Below are 19,193 nucleotides of genomic sequence, written 5' to 3'. Positions count from 1 at the left end.
AGTTGATGATGCTTGAACCTAGCCTATGATAGAATAATTACTACAATTTACATTTTAGTGTTTAGCCTGTTTTGCAATATCCAAACTATTAAATTTAATGTTGAAATGATCATGAAACCTTTAAGTTGAATAATACTTCAGAATATTTTTAAATAAATAAATCATGACAAAAAATAACTATCCTATATATTTATATTAGAATATATGTATTAGAATACATAACATATAAATACACCCTATATATTTATATTAGAATACATATATTAGAATTACACTGCCCAAATACTTTGAGGTATTTTCCAAGCAGTGGCAATGGGTTTGCACTAATCCATTTGAATTCTTGCCCAGTCCTCCTTGCAATCAAAGATAAAAGGGCTATCAGTATGGCTATAATATTGTTTATGACCAAGAAATATACATTTTACTCTTCCTTAATGTTAAATAATCAGTGGCATATATGAAAATCAAACCACAGGCCGGGCGCGGTGGCTCATGCCTGTAATCCCAGCACTTTGGGAGGCCAAGGCAGGCAGATCACGAGGTCAAGAGATCGAGACCATCTTGGCCAACGTGGTGAAACCCCGTCTCTACTAAAAATACAAAAATTAGCTGGGCATGGTGGTATGCGCCTGTAGTCCCAACTACTCGGGAGGCTGAGGCAAGAGAATCGCTTGAACCCGGGAGGCAGAGGTTGCAGTGTGCTGAGATGGCGCCACTGTCCTCCAGCGTGGCAACAAAGTGAGACTCTGTCTCAAAGAAAAACAAAAAAGAAAGAAATCAAACCATAGATTCTACCATAATATACACCAACTCTATAAATAAGCTAAGTCATCTGGTCTAAAGTGACAAGACACATCATAATATTTTAGCCTTCCTATCATTATGAAGTCATTTTTACATGATGTTTTAGAAATTTACAAAAACATTTAAAACAATATTCCTCATATATAGTGCACCAATGATTGAAGTTTGACATATCTATTTACTTGCTTGATACAAGCAAATACACTAAACTCTTGGCATGAATAATCATTTAAGGGTAGTACTTTTGATAATTTGTCATTTGGCCAGATTATGGATTTGAATTGCATATGCTGAGACACTAAGTGCAAGAACAATATATTCAGCAAATGAGAGACCTCAAATGATTGCCCAGCATTAGTGTATAATTAAAGTGTCCTCAGGAAGTGATGAGAACTTCCTTTCTGGGAAAAAAGAACAAAGTAGGGCTTATTAAGCGATCCTAAGGATAAGCAGAAACACAATTAACCTGTGGCATATGGCTGTGGATGGAAAACACATGACTCACAACAGAAAATAGATTCTTAAAAACAAAACTAAACCAAAAAACAAAAAAGCAGCCAGTGAAAAGAAGACGTAAAACTTTTCCTCTTTACTGAACACAAAATTATCTAGGTATCCCAAGCAGTCTACAAAAAAGCTTCCAGAACTGGGAAGTAAATTCAGCAAGATTTCAATAAATATCCAAAATCAAAAGAATAAAAGGCAAGTGCACTGCTAGATAGTAGCAATGAATATGTGAAAACCAAAGTTAAAAAGACAATACCATTTATAATTGTTCCAAAGAAAATTAAATATTTAGGTATGCAATTAATGAAACGTACAGGATCAGTATGCTGAAAATTACAAGATTCTATTGAAGAAAATCAAAGATGAGCTTTATAAATAGAGAGACACACCACGTTCATAGATTTGAAGACTAAAAATAATAAAGAGGTCAATCCTCCCAAACTAATCTATAGTATTAAAGCTATTGTTACCAAAATCTCAGCAAGGTTTTTCTTTAGACATAGACAAGTTTATTTAAACATTTATATGGAAAGGCACAAACTCTAAAATATCTAAAACAATCTTGACAAGGAAAAATAATTGGGAGGAATTTATCTGAGAGTAAAGTCTATCACATAGCTTCAGTAATAAAGATAATGTGATACTGGTAGAGGAAAAAACAAATAGATCGAACAGAATAAAGAACCTCAAAATAGACCCACCCAAGTACAATCAACTGATTTTTGACAAAGGCATAAAAGTAATTCAGTGGAGGAAGAATAGCCTTTTCAATAAATGGTGTTGAAGCAATTGGATATCCTTAGATCGAAAAACAAAAAAGAACACTGACCTAAACATCCAACATAAAACTATAATTTAAAAAAAAATAAGAGAAAATCTATACCTATAATTAGGCAAAAAGTTCTTAGACTTCACACCAAAATAATCATCCAATTGATCAATTAGATCTCATCAAGATTAAAAATATTTGCCCTGCAAAATGTCCTATTTAAAGAAGATGAAAAGACAACCTAGAGATTTGGGGAAAATATTCTCCAAACACATATCTGACAAAGGATACATATCTAGAATGGATTTTTTTTAACTCTGAAAATTCAACAGTAAGAAACTAATCCAATTTTAAAAACAAGCAGAAGACATGAACAGACACTTCACCAAAAAAAGGTTTATGGACGGCAAATAAGAGAACATGAAAAAATATTCAAAATGAGCCATCAAAATGGCTAAAATAAGAAAGTGACAACATCGAATTAAGGTAAGTATGTGGAGAAACTGGATTACTTACACATTTCGGGAGGGAATGTAAAATGGTATAGCTCCTCTGAAATAGCTCAGCAGTTTCTTTTAAAAGCAAACATGTAATTACCATATGACCCATCAATTATATACTTAGGTATTTATCCCAGAAAAATGAAAACTTTTATCCCAGAGAAAGTCACATTAAAACCAATGCACACAATTGCATAACAGCTTTATTTATAATAGCAAAAACTAGAAACAGTCAGACGTTTTTCAATGGCTGGATGATTAAACAAACTGTGGTAAATCCATTACTGTGGAATACTATTCAGTGATGAAAAATGAACAAACTACTAATGCACACAACAACCTGGATGAATCTCCAGGGAATTATGCTGAGTAAAAAAAAGCCCATGCCAAAACATTACATACTATACAGTTCCATTTACACAATATTCTTAAAATGACAAGATTATAGAGCTGGAAAACAGATTAGTGGTTGTCAGGAGTTATGAATGGTAGGGTGAGTAAGAAGTAGATCAGATGTGCTAACAGAAAAACAATAGTAGGGGTCCTTGTGGTGATAGAACTGCTCTGCTCTGTAACTTGACTGTGATAGTGAATACATGAACCCACAAATGTGATAAAATTGTATGGAACTAAATATACACAAACTCCATATCCGCAAAATGTAACATTAGCATCACTAACACATATGTTTCAAAAAGCAACGACAAAAAGCCAGAAACCTGTACCATATTTTTCATTATTTACAAAAGGGTATCCATGAAGATTTTGCAATGTATCCTTTAAGAATGTTAAAGATCTACTATATGGTGATACTCTTACTTACTCAAGAGGAAGTAAGAGAATTTTCTAGATAACAAAAGCTCGTCTCTTAAAATGGTACAATTTTTATTCTAATCATTTTTTAATACTTGTCTTTCTAAAACGTACTTCAAATCCTCTACTTTTTCAAGTAGAGGATAAAGAACATTATTTAACTTTTGCCTGAAGACACTGGGATACAATTATGATCATCACCTGTTATACTGGACTATAATATAGTGATGGCCTTAAAGGATCTTCTGACATGAAAAGCCACTTACCCATACACTAAATGGCCCAAAGTATGCTTTCAGCTTGCCGATGCTGTCTTCTCCTTTATTATTCTACCAAGTAGCACTTAAAATAGTAGCATGTTAGAGCCCAGAGAGACTTCTGAGATCGCCTAGTCCAAACCGTTCCAAACACGTTTTATTAATGGCAAAACATAGACTCAAAATAGACATCTCTTGCTCAGTATCACACAGCAAGTTAAGGACTATAACCCTAGTCTCCATGTGGTTCTGTTTGCCTGCCTCTAGCAGATATCCCTTCCTATTTGCTGCTTTAAACTACAATGCTAGGGGTAAACACACACACATAACACACCCATAGACACACACACACACACACACACACACACAGAAAATGAGGTTGTCAGATATAAGTAGTAAATAAATAAGGCTTTTGATTTAAGTGAGTGCTGATGATAACCTCTTGTATAATGTAAAATTTTGTGACAACTATTTTGGCCCTAGCCTCTTTCATATAATTTCAAGTTTGTGAACATGATCCAAAAGATTAAGGATGCCAGTCCTTGCTGGGGCTAAGTGAGATATTGTTAGTCCTATTTACCCATGTTGCCAGCACTTACTATAGATAGCCCTTACAAATGGGTTTTCTGTACTTTCTCTACTTTCCTGGATGTTCTCAAGGCTTTTCCTGCTTACTACTATGACATTAATAACCAGTTAACTTTTCCAAGTGAATTAAGACATATAGAACATTACCCAATTCACTGTTTGCCCCACGCTCTAACTGGCAAGAGGAACATATAACAGTTCTATTTCACTGTCTTCAAACAAAACTTCCACCAACAACAATTTAGTTTCTCACTTTGAGAAGTTATACAAATGAAACTGAAGAGATCAGGAACTGAAAATGAGATAATTTTCTTTGCATTCGAAATGTATCAACTCAGCCATTAGAAACTATTAACCTCAATTATCATAAAAAGTAATCAGTGGCCTTGAAGCAAAAAAAGTATAATATCTCTCGGAAGGCCAGTGTGACTGTCACTATATTGTAGTCAAGTTATATTCATGGGCACACAAAAGCACACAAGAAAGTTACCAAATTATTTATTCCTCATTTCATTAAAGCATATGTCTTTTCAGTTGAAATCATCTTCTGTTTTAAATCTTTCAGCACTGGCTCTGAACAAGATCTAGTGAGCTGCACCTTTTCATACCAAATGGCATTTAGCATTATACAAATTATAATCTATACCAGACATTTCAAAGGCTGCGCTTTTACAGAAAATCACAGAACACAAACTGCATATTACAGGGAAAGAATGCTACTTACATGAAAGATATGAACATAGCTTAAGAAGTCAAGCACGTTCCCAAACTTTTCACAGGCTCATGCTTAACACTCTGCCACAAAAATGATATGTAAGATGACAAAGCGTATCCTGAAGAATCTCTGGTGTATTGAATTTTAAGTTTTAATTACTATTAAAGTGCCTGACAGTCTGATGTTCTAAACCTCTGGACTCTACAACTACTTGAATGACTTAACTATGTGATTATCACCTTTCAACCTGTCAATCATGTATCATTTGAAAAAGTAAACTAACCCAATTGTTTTTAAATAGTGAATCTCTCTCAGAGGAAGATACTTAGAACATTATTACTTCCCACTGTTCTATCCTAACTTACCAAAATGCGTACCCAAATATTATGCCCACAAAATTTATATATTCAAAAATTATAATTTTCCATTTTGCTACACTGAGTATTATTCAAGAAAGATGATATAGTTGGAAGAATCCTGGAGCAGGAGGAAAAAACTCTGGAATTTAATCTTGAGTTCTACCACTCTAGAGCTTAAGTGTGGCCCTGCCATTTACCAAGCCACATGACCTTCTGCAACTACTTAATCTCCTTAAGTTCCATTGAGGCTTCTGTAAAAAATCCAACTATTACTACTACTATCTGCCCTACCCTAGCACAGAATTGTTTTAATGATCAAATGAGATAATATATTTAAAACAGCTTGGTAAATTCGGAGGCATTAAGGCAAGATGTTATCATTATCACCCAAACAGAGAAAACTGAAAGCTCCATTTAAAAACAGGCAAAACCAGCATATTAATGTAACTTGTAGCAACCAATGCCACCTCAATCTTTATTGTTGGCTTCTTCTGAAGAAGAGTGAAAAAGACATTAACTTAGTTTACCTGCAGTAAATACTTTTCATACCTGGCATAACAAAATACTTCCACATGTTGAATAGTTTTGTCCTTCCTGCTAAGAGCAATGGCTTCTTCATTTTCAAGGATCTGGTCTTGCCACACTGAACTGTCATTTTCAATGTCACTGTTTTCCTAAACAAAACACAGATAAGTTTTAATTAAAGTGGGCAGTGTGAAACATGTCATTTTCTGAGAAAATTTACCTCTTGTCTAAATTCATGCTTATTTCATCTTACCAAAACTCAAAAGATATCACCTCAGAGTCACCAAAGACAGTCCAACAAGAGTTCCAACTTCAAAGGAAGGAGAGAAAAACAATGTGTAAAATCTATACTATCAAAAACTAGATCTGATTTATACTTTTCTATCAGGGTATATGAAATTTTGAAAAAGTCATTCGGACATGGCTGCTTAGACATTGCTTAAGAACTAGGACAACCAACCCTCTATCTGCTGAGAATCAAGTATATCTGTTATATACATTACTTGTTAATAAAAACAGGGTTTTTTTTTTACATTTTTTGGTCGAAACAGCAGAGTCAAAATAACTTCATTCTATTTATGTTCAGATCTTTGAAGGCTGGTCACTAGTCATATCAAATTTTGATTACATATAAAAGTACTTCTGAAAAATATTCAGCCCAGTATAACTAAGGACTGTATAATAATTAGTCCCTGAATACCTTATAAAACAAGAAAGACAATAAAAAACAAGAATGTGTAACAAAGCATGTAAACTCTCACTAAGGTTGAACGTAGTCTGTTAAAATGTTCAATAATTCCGAATTATATTTTATGGAGTATTTGAATACAGAGTATTTTTGAAGGTGTCAAGATATGCCTTTTTCAAATGTCAAGGATCAATTTTTAATCTGTTTAAAATCTTAAGCTGTGTAATACATATCTTTCTCAGAGAAAACTTTGTGAAATTGTATTATACATACTGAAGGAACTAGTAGGAAAATAGAATTACAACATGTTTTAAGTAAATTCATCTCAGAAAATTTCTAAACTTACAAATGTCATAAAGGCAATAAACATTTTAAAAAGGCTTTGTTGTCCTGTGTTTAACATTTTAAACTGAAGAAAAGTAGTGACATACAGCTCTTATTATCAAGTATAATATTAGATAGTACTAAACATCCCAATGTAAGTAGAAGAGAAGGTGAAATACAAGAATTTTGAATGTGTAGACATGAGGTTACCAGCCTAAGAAAAGAACTGTGGACCAGGGAAAGGGAGTGGAGAGAGACAAAGACAGTGGCAGAGTTAAGATCCTGGAGTAAAACAAGCATTAAAATAAACTAAACTTCCAGAAAAACATTTTTATTTGAATAAATATAAAACATCACCAAATTATTTTTTTTAAATTTCCATTCAGACTATTGGGGTATATGTTGCTATTGTTGTTCTGAGAATCTACACTAAATTTTCTCATGGAAGTACTAAATATGCCTAAATATAAGGTGACCCTCACATACACTTCCCGAAAATAAGGTGTAAAAAAGAGTTTCTGATCAAAGTAAACACATGAATATTTAAGCATACAGACAAAACAGCTAAATATCTACTTATTTACTCTCTTGACTTACACAGTTTGAATTATATGAAATGCTACTTTACAAATATTGCTTGTTTCTCTATACTCATTTCATGCAACAATATTCAATCTGAATTTTCACTGCATCTTCAATATCAGTGTCTTTGTCATCATGAGAGGCACTTTTTGAGTCATGCACACTGATTAAGTCATGTACACTGATTAAATCAATCGATCAATGCAATGGTGCTTGGTACATGATAAATGCTTAACAAGTCTTAGCTAACTGAATACAATTTTCTGGACTACATCATCCTCCTTTCCAAACATCGAAATTCTTTGGCGATACGGCAGTTTCTGATCTTCTGTATGATGCTCTCAGCAGAATTTCATTTCAAGCCACACGTATCAATCTGCATAAGATTAGGACAGCTTTTTTTTAAATCTGTCTTATAAAAGTTAGCAAACTCCATAACTGACTCTCCATATTATGCTATACATGATCCCTAAACAGTTTCTTTATAATGGTATTAAACAGCTTGGTATTGAGATCCTATCCTTAGAAAAAAAAAAAATCACTGAATTCATACTAAATTTCTTTGATTTTTCTTTTGGCTGATTCTGTCAGGTGACATCTATAAATACAAAATCACCACTGAGATCATTTCAAATTAATGTATCTTCCCCAAATTATTAGGCTTTTTTTTTTTTTTTTTGGTGTTTGTTCAAAATATACTAACTCCAAGAGCAACCAGTAAATGTGAGATTTTATAAGGACTAGGATATTTTTTCTAAAGATGATTTTGGGGAAAAATTATTGTCATATTTGGGCACACAAATAATTAGAAAATGGTTATTAAGTACAAACAGTTTACTCTTCAGCCAACATTTCTATTTACATTTATACACACATATATATTTCTTCCTTTTTTTTTTTTTTTTTTTGAGACAGAGTCTCACCCTGTTGCCCAGGCTGGAGTGCAATGGTGCAATCTCGGCTCACTGCAACCTCCACCTCCCTGGTTTAAGTGATTCTCCTGCCTCAGCCTCCTGAGTAGCTGGAACTACAGGCACGTGCTACCATGCCCGGCTAATTTCTGTATTTTTAGTAGAAGCGAGATTTTGCCATGTTGGCCAGGCTGGTCTCAAACTCCTGACCTCAGGTGATCCGCCTGCCTTGGCCTCCCAAAATGTTGGAATGACAAGCATGAGCCACCGCATCCAGCCTCTATTTATATTTAAAACGAGATAAAAACACTGGGAAAATATTAGCTGAAAAGGTGACTTTGTATGTTTTTTATAAAATAAGTGAAGAAAAATAAAGAATCAATCCCGTATTATAGGTGAAGCTTAGGGTTTTCTTCAATGCAGGGTTACTATGTAACATACAATAAAACAAAGCAAATTAAAAGATCTGATACAAACTTTACCTGGTGTTCCTTTAGCCAGGACAATAGTCCTGAAAAGCTAAAACTGGCCCAGTTTCCTCCATAGTAGCTTCTTCTGTAACAATTAAAAAAAAAAAAAAAAAAAAAAGAGTAAAGAAAAGGGTATAAAAATCAATTCACTGATCTTCATCAACAAACCATCTTAACCCTTAAACTTACTTCACTTTTTAATATTACTGCCTCAAGAGTTCAGAAGTACACATAACTGGAATGCTCACATAAGTAGAAGTGGTAGGCTAAAAGTGGGCCTCTCAGATCCCAAAAGAAATTTTTCATCATATAAGGAGTTAAAAAACATCTTTGGCTTCCTTAAAGCTTTCTCCACTGATTACGTGAACGGCTTGACATGGGCATTTAGCAGATAACATAAATATATATGACTCCTGGGTTAACAAATGTGGCAAGGAAGAAAATCTTGATAGATCTCAAAAAAAGCTACTGAAAAACAGCTGCTAAGTTTTCTGTAAGTACTTAAATCTCCTCCTCCTCCACCAACACCTCCGCCGCCGCCGTCACCACCACCACCACCCGCCACCAAACCCATCTCCAACACAAAACGTACACAAACACACAGACACACAATTGGCTACTCTAGATAAAGCGGAAGACCCTGTGCTATCCTTAGCCTTTAGGGCCAAAAATAAAAGGAGATGCTGGGAAACAGTTATTCACATCACGTCAAGACATTTGCAATAAGTGTAACAGAAACAAAATTCTCTCTAATAACTGGGTGAGCTATTATTCTTCATTCCTCTGTCATGTGAAGATCGCTGTTTTGGACAACCCAGAGGTCTCCTAACTAGGATCAGGTAAACCTTGTAGACATTAGACCATTAAGTGGGGATTTTCTGCAACCAGAACTCTAATTCTTCACTGCATATTGGGCCTCCGATCCTTGTAAAACGATTTGCACTTACTGACTCTGTATGATGAGCCCCCAAGTACACTTGATCCCATCTACAACACCCATTCTGGTTCTGGTTGAGGGGGATTCTTGGTTTTGTTTCATTTTTATTTTTGCTTCTCTGCTTCTCTAATAAAATAAAAATTCATGAAAGGTTTTTAAACAATTAAACAAAAAATAAAACCTATAATGTGATATCTAACACGAATCTTCCAGCCAGGCACAGGGGCACACACTTGTAATCTCAGCTACTTGGGAGGCTGAAGAGAGAGGAGTCCTTGAGCCCAGGAGTTCAACATCAGCCTGTGCAAAATAGCAAGACCGCATCATAAAATAAAATAATGAAATGAAATAAAATACAATATAAAATAACTCTTGCACAATGCTACTAGAGATCATCTCCCAATTCTGATTCACGTTTCTTAAATCAACTGTTGACATAGGTCTGAAAAGTAAGCAGATTTTAGGCTCAAGCATTTTACCAAACAAGTACTGCTTTTCTCTAACAGAGAAAAGGGTTAAATAAAATGCCTGTGAAAGTAGCTTTATTAATATAAATCATATTGTACTTACATCTGACAGTCTCTTCGGAAATAATGTAAATTCATACACTGTCCAGAATCTCCAGTGGTCTTTAAAATTTAGCTAGAATTCAGCTATAGTAGCAATTCTAGATGGCCACCCTTTACTAAAATGTTGGAATCAGGAAACCTACAAGCAGTGACCCCTTGCGTCAGAGAGAACAGTGAAAGGAAGGAGAAGGTGGGTGATGGCAGCTATAGAGAAGACAGAGGAATGTTAGAATTTGAGGTTTCCCCATAGCAATTTATACTTTCATCCCTCTTGCCTGAGAAGAATACAGTTCTGCTATCTCTTTCCATTCTTCAAATATAAAACTCAACAAAACTAGAAAATATCCTAGGCTTTGAAGGAGGGGAAAAAAACCTGAAACTACTGACTCTGTATTTTTTTTGTTGAGATATTTAGATTGATTTGCAATCAACATAAGGTCTTAAGTGAGCAGCACTGGCTAATGGGTGAAAGCTTCAAGATTAAAGTAAAATTTATTTGAATGGATATACCAATATGTAAGTAATAAATGTATATCAAAAATGCAACATTAGGGACAGACAAAACTTTCTTTGGACACAAAAAGCAATTAAAACTATTGATAAATTAGGCTTCAAAAGAAAAACTTCCCTACAAAATAAATTATTTTAATAAATGAATGGGCCAGACACAAATATTCACAAAACATATCTAATAAAGGCTTGGTATTGATCGGCCGTGGTAGTTCATGCCTGTAATCCTAGCACTCTGGGAGGCCGAGGTGGGCGGATCATCTGAGGTCAGGAGTTCGAGACTAGACTGGCCAAAATGGTGAAACTCCATCTCTACTAAAAAAATAGAAAAAAATTAGCTGGGCACACATCTGTAGTCCCAGCTACTCAGGAGGCTGAGGTAGGAGAATTGCTTGAACCCAGGAGGTGGAGGCTGCAGTGAGCCAAGATTGTGCCATTGCACTCCATCCAGCCTGGGTGACAAAGAGCAAAACTCCGTCTCAAAAAAAAAAAAGAAAAAAAAAGTAAAACTAAAGGTTTGTTATCCAGCATATATAAAGAACTCTTTCAACTTAATAAGACAGATATTAAAAGGTAAAAAGGGGCAAATGGTTTGAAGAGACACGTCACAAAAAAACATGGTTAATGAGCACATGAAAAAGTACTCAATATCATTAGGTAAGTGCATATTATAGCAGCATTACAAATAAACATATGAGATTCCAGTATGGAGCCACCAAAATAATTTAAAAGATTGTCAATACCTGGTATTGATGTGGAGGGCCAGAATGCTCATTTATTTTGGTGAGCATAAAAACGGTACAAGCACTTTCTAAAAATAGCTGGCAGTTTTTTATAAGATAAATATATATCTGCCTTATGATCGAGTAATTTCAATTTCTAGGCAATTACACATGAGAAAAGCATATACTGACAAAAATATTTGTACAAGTCTTTCCACAGCAGCTTTATTAATAGCCCCAAACTGATGATAATCCACGTATCCATCAACAGGAGAATGAATAAACAAACTGTCGTATATCCATAAAATGGGATACTATTCACCAATAAAAAGGAATAACCATCTGCTATATACAACATAAATGAATCACAAAAACATGAGGCTAACTGAAAGCCTTAGCCAAAGAGTACATACTGCATGATACCATTTATATAAAATTGTGGAGAAAGTTAATCTATGATGAAAAATATCACAAACTGGGAGTGGGGTCAGGACTTGACTGTGACTTCCAGGCAACCCGGCCAAAGAAGCTGCGACTCCAAAGAAGTGGGAGGCTAGACCCCCATACATACCCCTAGGAAAGGGGCTGAATTCAGGGGACTGGGCAGCAACAATCTGCAGGCCCCACTTCCATGGCATCTCACAGGATAAGAACCACTGGCTTGGAATTCTAGCCAGCCAAAGGGAGCAGCATCGCACCTCTCTGAGACAGAGCTCCCACGGGGAGAGGCGGGCTGCCATTTTTACTATATGGGTAACTTAGTCTTTCCAGCCTTTGGACTTTGGAGAGTCCAAGCCATCCCAGGTCAGAACCAGTCCCCAAGACCAGCACAGCTGCTCTACAAAACGTGGCCAGACGATTTTTTTTGTTGCTTTTTTTGTGTTTTAGATGAAGTCTCACTCTGTCTCCAGGCTGGCGTGCAGTGGCGTAATCTCGGCTCACAGCAACCTCCACCTCCCTGGTTCAAGCGATTCTCCTGCCTCAGCCTCCCGAGTAGCTGGGACTACAGGCATGTGCCACCACGTCCGGCTAATTTTTGTATTTTTAGTAGAGACAGAGTTTCACCGTGTTGGCCAAGACGATCTTGATCTCTTGACCTCGTGATCTGCCTGCCTCGGCCTCTCAAAGTGCTGGGATTACAGGCGTGAACCCCTGCACCCGGGCCCAAACTGCTGTTTTAGAGGGGGTCCCTAATCCCATTCCTCCTCACTAGGCAGGACCTCTGAACCAGGAACCAGGACCTCCAGCCACTCCCACCAGTGTTTTCTAGCCAAAAAGAAATTTGAAACCTCCCTGGTTTCAAATTTTCAAACATTGCACCCAGAGGGAAAAGCAGGCCACCATCTTTGCTGTTTGGGCAACTTAGCCCTTCCACCCTTAGAGCTTTGGAGAGTTCAAGCCAGGGCAGAAGCGGTCCCCGAGCAAAGCACAGCTGCTCTATAAAAATGTGACCAGACTGCTTTTTAAGTGGTCTCCCAATTCCATTCCTCCTCACTGGGTGGGACCTCCCAACTGGAACCAGCAGCCCTCGCCAGTGTTCTCTGGCCAAAATAGATATGAAAACTCTCTGGAAGGAAGTTCCCAGAGGGAAGGGTGCGCCACCATCTTTGCTCTTTGGTGACATAGCCATTCCAGCCTTCAGGCTTTGGGGAGTCCAAGCCAACCAGGGACGGAAGCGGTCCACCAGTACAGCACAGCTGTTCTACAAAAACATGGCCAGATAGCATTTCTTAAGTGGAACCTCAACCCCATTCCTCCTCATGAGGCAGGACCTCCCAACCAAAGTCTCCAGCCATATTCTACAGGTGCCTTAAGTCTGGCAACAAGTCCACATCTTCCTCAGATGGATCTCCCAAAGGGAGGGGCAGGTCACCATATTTGCTGCCTCACAGCCTTCAATGTTGATACTTTGAGGTACTGGAAAATCCAAGGTCATTAGCAACTGGAGCAGGCACCCAGCATACCATAGCAGCTCTACAGAAAAGCAGCCAGACTGTTACACAGGAGCCCGTTCCCATAACTCCGCACCAGGCAGGTCCTCCAGGCCTGGGTCACCAGCTACCCTCACCAGAGCTATTAAGCCAGTAGCAGCTCCGCAACTCCCTGGACAGAGCCTCCAGGAGCAACTGAAAGCCTCTCTGCCACTGCCTCTGCAGTGGAATTCCCTTGCTACCCTCGGACTAGTGAAGAAGCAAAGATCCTAAGTGTTTTACCCAAATCTCCAACTAACCGTAGTCGACAGAAAAAGAGGTCACTCCATTTCCCACAGGTCACACCCACCCTCCACTGCTTGTCACTAGAGAACACCCAGGTTGGGCCCAGAGCACAGATCCTAAATCCTGGACTGCTCGCACTGAGCAACTGCTGACCTGCATCTCTCTGGGGTGGAGCCCCCATGGTACAAGTAAAAGACCCTTGGCCAAAATCACTACTAAGGTCCCTTACTCCGCTGCCTCCAAGTTGCGGAAAAAACATAAACACTGAGATCACCCCAGTTTCAGTGGGGAGCTCAGGAGCACTAAGTCATGGTCTACAGCCAGCACTCAAGGGGGAAAGGAAGCCATACTTTCAGAGCATTGACAGGGAACATGGCTGCAACTGTGAGGAAACATAGCAGAGACACATGACCAAGCAAGAATCTACCAACTAACCAGTACACTTAAGTGCCACCTACTGGATGACACGCCAAGGCTTCAAGACCAAAAATACTCACTAACATAGCCCTCTCTTAAACCAAAGACAAGAAGTCAGCTACCAATAAAGACTGTGCACAAAGCCTCGGTCCTGTGAAAAGAACCAGAAAAGAAGTCTACTGACTGTACTCAGTCTATGCTTCAGTTAAAGGAATACCCATAGGCAGATATGAGAAAGAACCAATGCACGAACTCCGGTAACTCAAATGGCCAGTGTTGTACATCCTTCAAACAACCACACCAGTTCTCCAACAAGAGTTCTCGACCAGGCTGAGCTGCCTGAAATGACAGAAATGCAATTCAGAATATGGAAAGAAATGAAAATATTTGAGATTCAGGAAGATGGAGAAACCCAACCCAAAGAAGCCAAGAATCACAATAAAACAATATAAGAGCTGAAGGATGAAACAGCTGGATTAAAAGAAAAAAACTAACAAATCTGACAAAGCAGCATAACACAATACAAGGATATCACAATGCAATCACAAGTATTAACAGCAGAATAAACCAACCTCAGGAAAGAATCTCAGAACTTGAAAACTGGTTCTCTAAAATAAGACCGACAAAAATAAAAAACAATAAAAAGATATAAACAATATGACTGAGAAGTATGAGATTATGTAAACAGGCAAAATCTACAAATCATTGGCATCCCTGAAAGAGACAGGGGAAAAGCAAAGAACTTGGAAAACATATTTCAGGATATCTTCCATGATAACTTTCCCAACCTTGCTAGAGAGGCCAACAAATACAGAAAATACATAAAACCCCTGCAAGATTCTACACAAGAAGATCATCCCCAAAACACGTAATCTTCCGATGTTTCAAAGGCAAAATGAAAGAAACAACATTTAAGGCAGCTAGAGAGAAAGGGCACCCCATCAAGCTAAAAGTGGTCCTCTCAGCTGAAACCACCCAAGCAAGAAAAGATTGGGAACCCATATTCAACATTCTTAAAGAAAAAGATTTGCAACCAAGAATTTCAATGAAGACAGGAAAAACCATTCAAAAGATCAATGAATCCAGGAGTTGACTTTTTGAAAAAATTAATAAGATAGGACGTTAGCTAGATTTGAAAAGAAAGAAGACACAAATAAACACAATTAGAAATGACGAAGGGAATATTGCCACTGACCCCACAGAAATATAAATAACCATCAGAAGCTACTATTAACATCACTACACATACAAATTAGAAAACATAATGGATAACGGATAAATTCCTGGACACATATACCCTCCCAAGACTGAACTAGGAATAAACTGATTCTCTGAACAGACCAATAACAAGCTTCGAAATGGAATCAGAAATAAATAGCCTACCAACCAAAACAGGCCCAGGACCAGATGGATTCACAGCCGAATTCTACCAGATGCACAAAAGAAGAGCTGGTACCATTCCTACTGAAACTATTCCAAAAAAATTGAGGGACTCCTCCCCAACTCATTCTATGAGGCCAGCATTATCCTGAAACAAAAACCTTGCAGGGATACAACAGAAAAAGAAAACTTTGGGCCAATATCCTTGATTGAATATTGATGCAAAAATCTTCAACAAAATACTTGCAAATGGAGTCCAGCAGCAAATCAAAAGGTTAATTCACCACGATCAAGCAGGCTTCATCTCCGGGATGCAAGGTTACTTCAACATACATAAATAAATAAATGTGATTCATCACATAAACGGAACTGAAGACAAAAACCACGTTTACCTCAATAGATGCAGAAAAGACTTTTGATAAAATTCAACACTCATTCACGTTAAAAACTCTCAGCACACTAAGTATTACAGGAATACATCTCAAAATAATAAGAACCATCTATGAGAAACCTACAGACAACATCATGCTGAATGGGCAAAAGCTAGGATTCACCTTGAAAACTGGCACCAGACAAGAATGCCCTCTCTCACCACTCCTATTCAAGATAGTATTGGAAGTCCTAGTCAGATCAATTAGGCAAGAGAAAGAGATAAAGGGCAACCAAAAGAAAAAGAGGAAGTCAAACCGTCTTGGTTTGTAGACTACATGATTCTGTATCTAGAAAACCCCACAGTCTCGGCCCAAAAGTTCCTTCAGCTGATAAACAACTTCAGCAAAGTTTCAGGATACAAAATCAATGTTCAAAAATCCCTACCATTCCTATACATTGATAATAGGCAAGGCAAGAGCCAAATCAGAAAGCCAATCTCATTCACAATTGCCACAAAAAGAATAAAACACCTAGGAATACAGTTAACCAGGGAAGTAAAAGTTCTCTACAATAAGAATTAGAAACCACTGCTCAGAGAAATCAAAAGACACAAACAAATGTAAAAACATCCCCTGCTCATGAATAGGAAGAATCAATATCATTAAAATGGCCGTATTGCCCAAAGCAATTTACAGATTAAATGCAATCCCTATCAAACTACCAACAACACTGTTCACAGAACTAGAAAAGACTACTTTAAAATGTATGTGTAACCAAAAAATACCCAAATAGCCAAGGCAATCTTAAGCAAAAAGAACAAAGCTGGAGGCATCACATTACCAGATTTCAAACTATATACTACAAGGCTACAGTAACCAAAACAGTATGGTACTGGTACAAAACCAGGCACATAGACCAATGGAACAGAATAGAAAGCCCAGAAATAAGATTGCCCACCTATGACCACCTATCTTCAACAAAGCTGACAAAAACAAGCAATGGGGAAAAGACTCCCTATTCAATAAATTGTGCTGGGATTAACAGACTAGCCATATGTAGAAGACTGTATCTGGAGCCCTTCCTTATACCATATACAAAAATCAACTCAAGATGGATTAAAGACTTAAATGCAAAATCCAAAACTATTAAATCGTTGGAAGACTACCTAGGCAATACCATCCTGGACATAAGAATGGGCAAAGATTTCATAACAATGATACCAAAAGCAATCATAACAAAAGCAAAAATTGACAAGTGGAATCTAATTAAACTTAAGAGTTTCTACACAGCAAAAGAAACTATCAACAGAATAAACACACAACCTACAGAATGGGAGAAAATTTTTGCAAATCATGCATCTGACAAGGGTCTAACATCCAACATCTAAAAAGAACTTCAACAAATTTACAAGAGAAAAACAAACAATCCCATTAAAAAGTGGACAAAGTACATGGACATTTTTCAAAAGAAAACATACATCTAGTCAATAGCATATGGAAAAAAAAAAAAAAACTCAACATCACTAACCATTAGAGAAATGAAAATCAAAACCACAATGAGATACCATCTCACACTAGTCAAAATGGCCATTACTAAAAAGTCAAAAAATAACAGACGTGGCAAGGTTGCAGAGAAAAGGGAACACTTGTACACTGTTGGTGGGAGTGTAAATTTAACCACTGTGGAAAGCAGTATGAAAATTCTTCAAAGAGCTAAAAGCAGAGCTACATTCCAATCCAGCAATCCCAGTAGTGGGTATATATCCAAAGGAATAAAAATAATTCTACCATAAAGACACATGCCTGCAAATGTTCACTGTAGCACTATTCCCAATAGCTAAGACATAGAATCAACTTAAATGTCCATCAATGATGGATTGGATAAAGAAAATGTGGTACATATACACCATGGAATACTATTCAGCCATAGAAAAGAACAAGATTGTGTCTTTTGCGTGAACACAGATGGAGCTGGAGGTTATTATCCTTAGCAAACTAACACAGGAACAGAAAACCAAATACCAAGTGTTTTCACTTATAAGTGGGAGCTAAATCATGAGAACTTATGAACACAAAGAAGGCAACAGCAAACATTGGGGTGTACTTGAGGGTGAGAGGAGGAAGAGGAGTGGAAAATATAACTTTTGGGTACTGGGCTTAATACCTGATTGCTGAGCTAATGTGTACAATGAACCCCCATCACACGAGTTTACCTATGTAACAAACCTTCACATGTACCTGCAGACCTAAAAGTTAAAAAAAAAAATTGTAGAAAACATAGTTATAATCTTTTGAAAGTTTTGCATAGCTTATTCAGAGTGCCACCTAAGGTTTTCCAGAAACAATAAGGAAATAAGTTATATAACCCTCCCCTAACACTCATTAAGAAGATAATAGAAAAAAAATTGTACTGAAACTAAATCAAGATCTTGCTCATCCTTCACATGGTGTTTAATGTTAAAGGAATATCAGTTTGCGTAACATCTCAACAGAAAAGAAATATTACATGTAGACTCAAAGAAAGTTTAACTATATGAGAAGGCTGAGCATTAAACCCATTAACTAGAGCTTATTAATTAAATACTAACAATCTTCTTTTCCATTGTGCATCATAATTACAATTCAGTGTTGAATATTCAGCAGCAGGCATAGCTAAATGCTACTAAACTACATATTGTATTGTGAAATGGCTTCTGTAAGCAAGTCCAAGAACAGTAACAAAAGATGAAGCTACTGACATTCAAGCACATTCATCTGGGAATCATTCTAATTATTAAGAAATTAGGAGTTGAAAATGTTTTCAGGCAGGTAGCTGATGGTATCCAAGGTTGCTCGATGGGAACAAGAGCAACATAGCTCCATCTCAGACTGTCCTATTATTCATTCACTGCTCCTACAACTCCTTTTCCTGAGTAGTGGAAATACCATCTTCCATTGACAGCAGTTTTAATTTCCCAACTTGTTTTTACAACTATTTTCTCACAGATTCTTCTGGCAATCTTGTGAGGCAGATAGAAAGGGTGTTATTTCATAGATGAGGACACTATGACTTGTCTGTGTAGAGTTTAGTCACTAGTCGGCCACACAGTTACAATTTGCAGAACTGCAATTGAAACACTTTTCTCCTGAACTCTAATCCTGTCCATTACAACATACACATTCCCAAACTTTTAAGCTGGCTAGCACCATTTAGTCCACAAGATATAATGGTAGCTGTGGTTCAATGAAGTTAAACACTTAATTGAGTAGTACCTGGTCC

The 19,193-nt window shown here is 37.0% G+C and overlaps 1 protein-coding gene across 1 annotated transcript in view; it reads right to left on the bottom strand.

Annotated features, from left to right (window-relative positions):
* Positions 1 to 19,193, bottom strand: part of CHM (CHM Rab escort protein) — a 189,460-nt gene that overhangs the window by 112,904 nt on the left and 57,363 nt on the right. The window contains 2 exon segments of the mRNA XM_033233292.1: positions 5,862 to 5,986; positions 8,825 to 8,897. Coding sequence (XP_033089183.1) covers positions 5,862 to 5,986; positions 8,825 to 8,897 — 198 coding nt within the window.

The sequence above is a fragment of the Trachypithecus francoisi genome, unplaced genomic scaffold (assembly GCF_009764315.1).
Source record: "Trachypithecus francoisi isolate TF-2019V2 unplaced genomic scaffold, Tfra_2.0 Contig01451, whole genome shotgun sequence".
Taxonomy (NCBI): domain Eukaryota; kingdom Metazoa; phylum Chordata; class Mammalia; order Primates; family Cercopithecidae; genus Trachypithecus; species Trachypithecus francoisi.
Note: the sequence above shows the minus strand (reverse complement) of the source record. Positions and strands in the feature narration are given on the sequence as shown.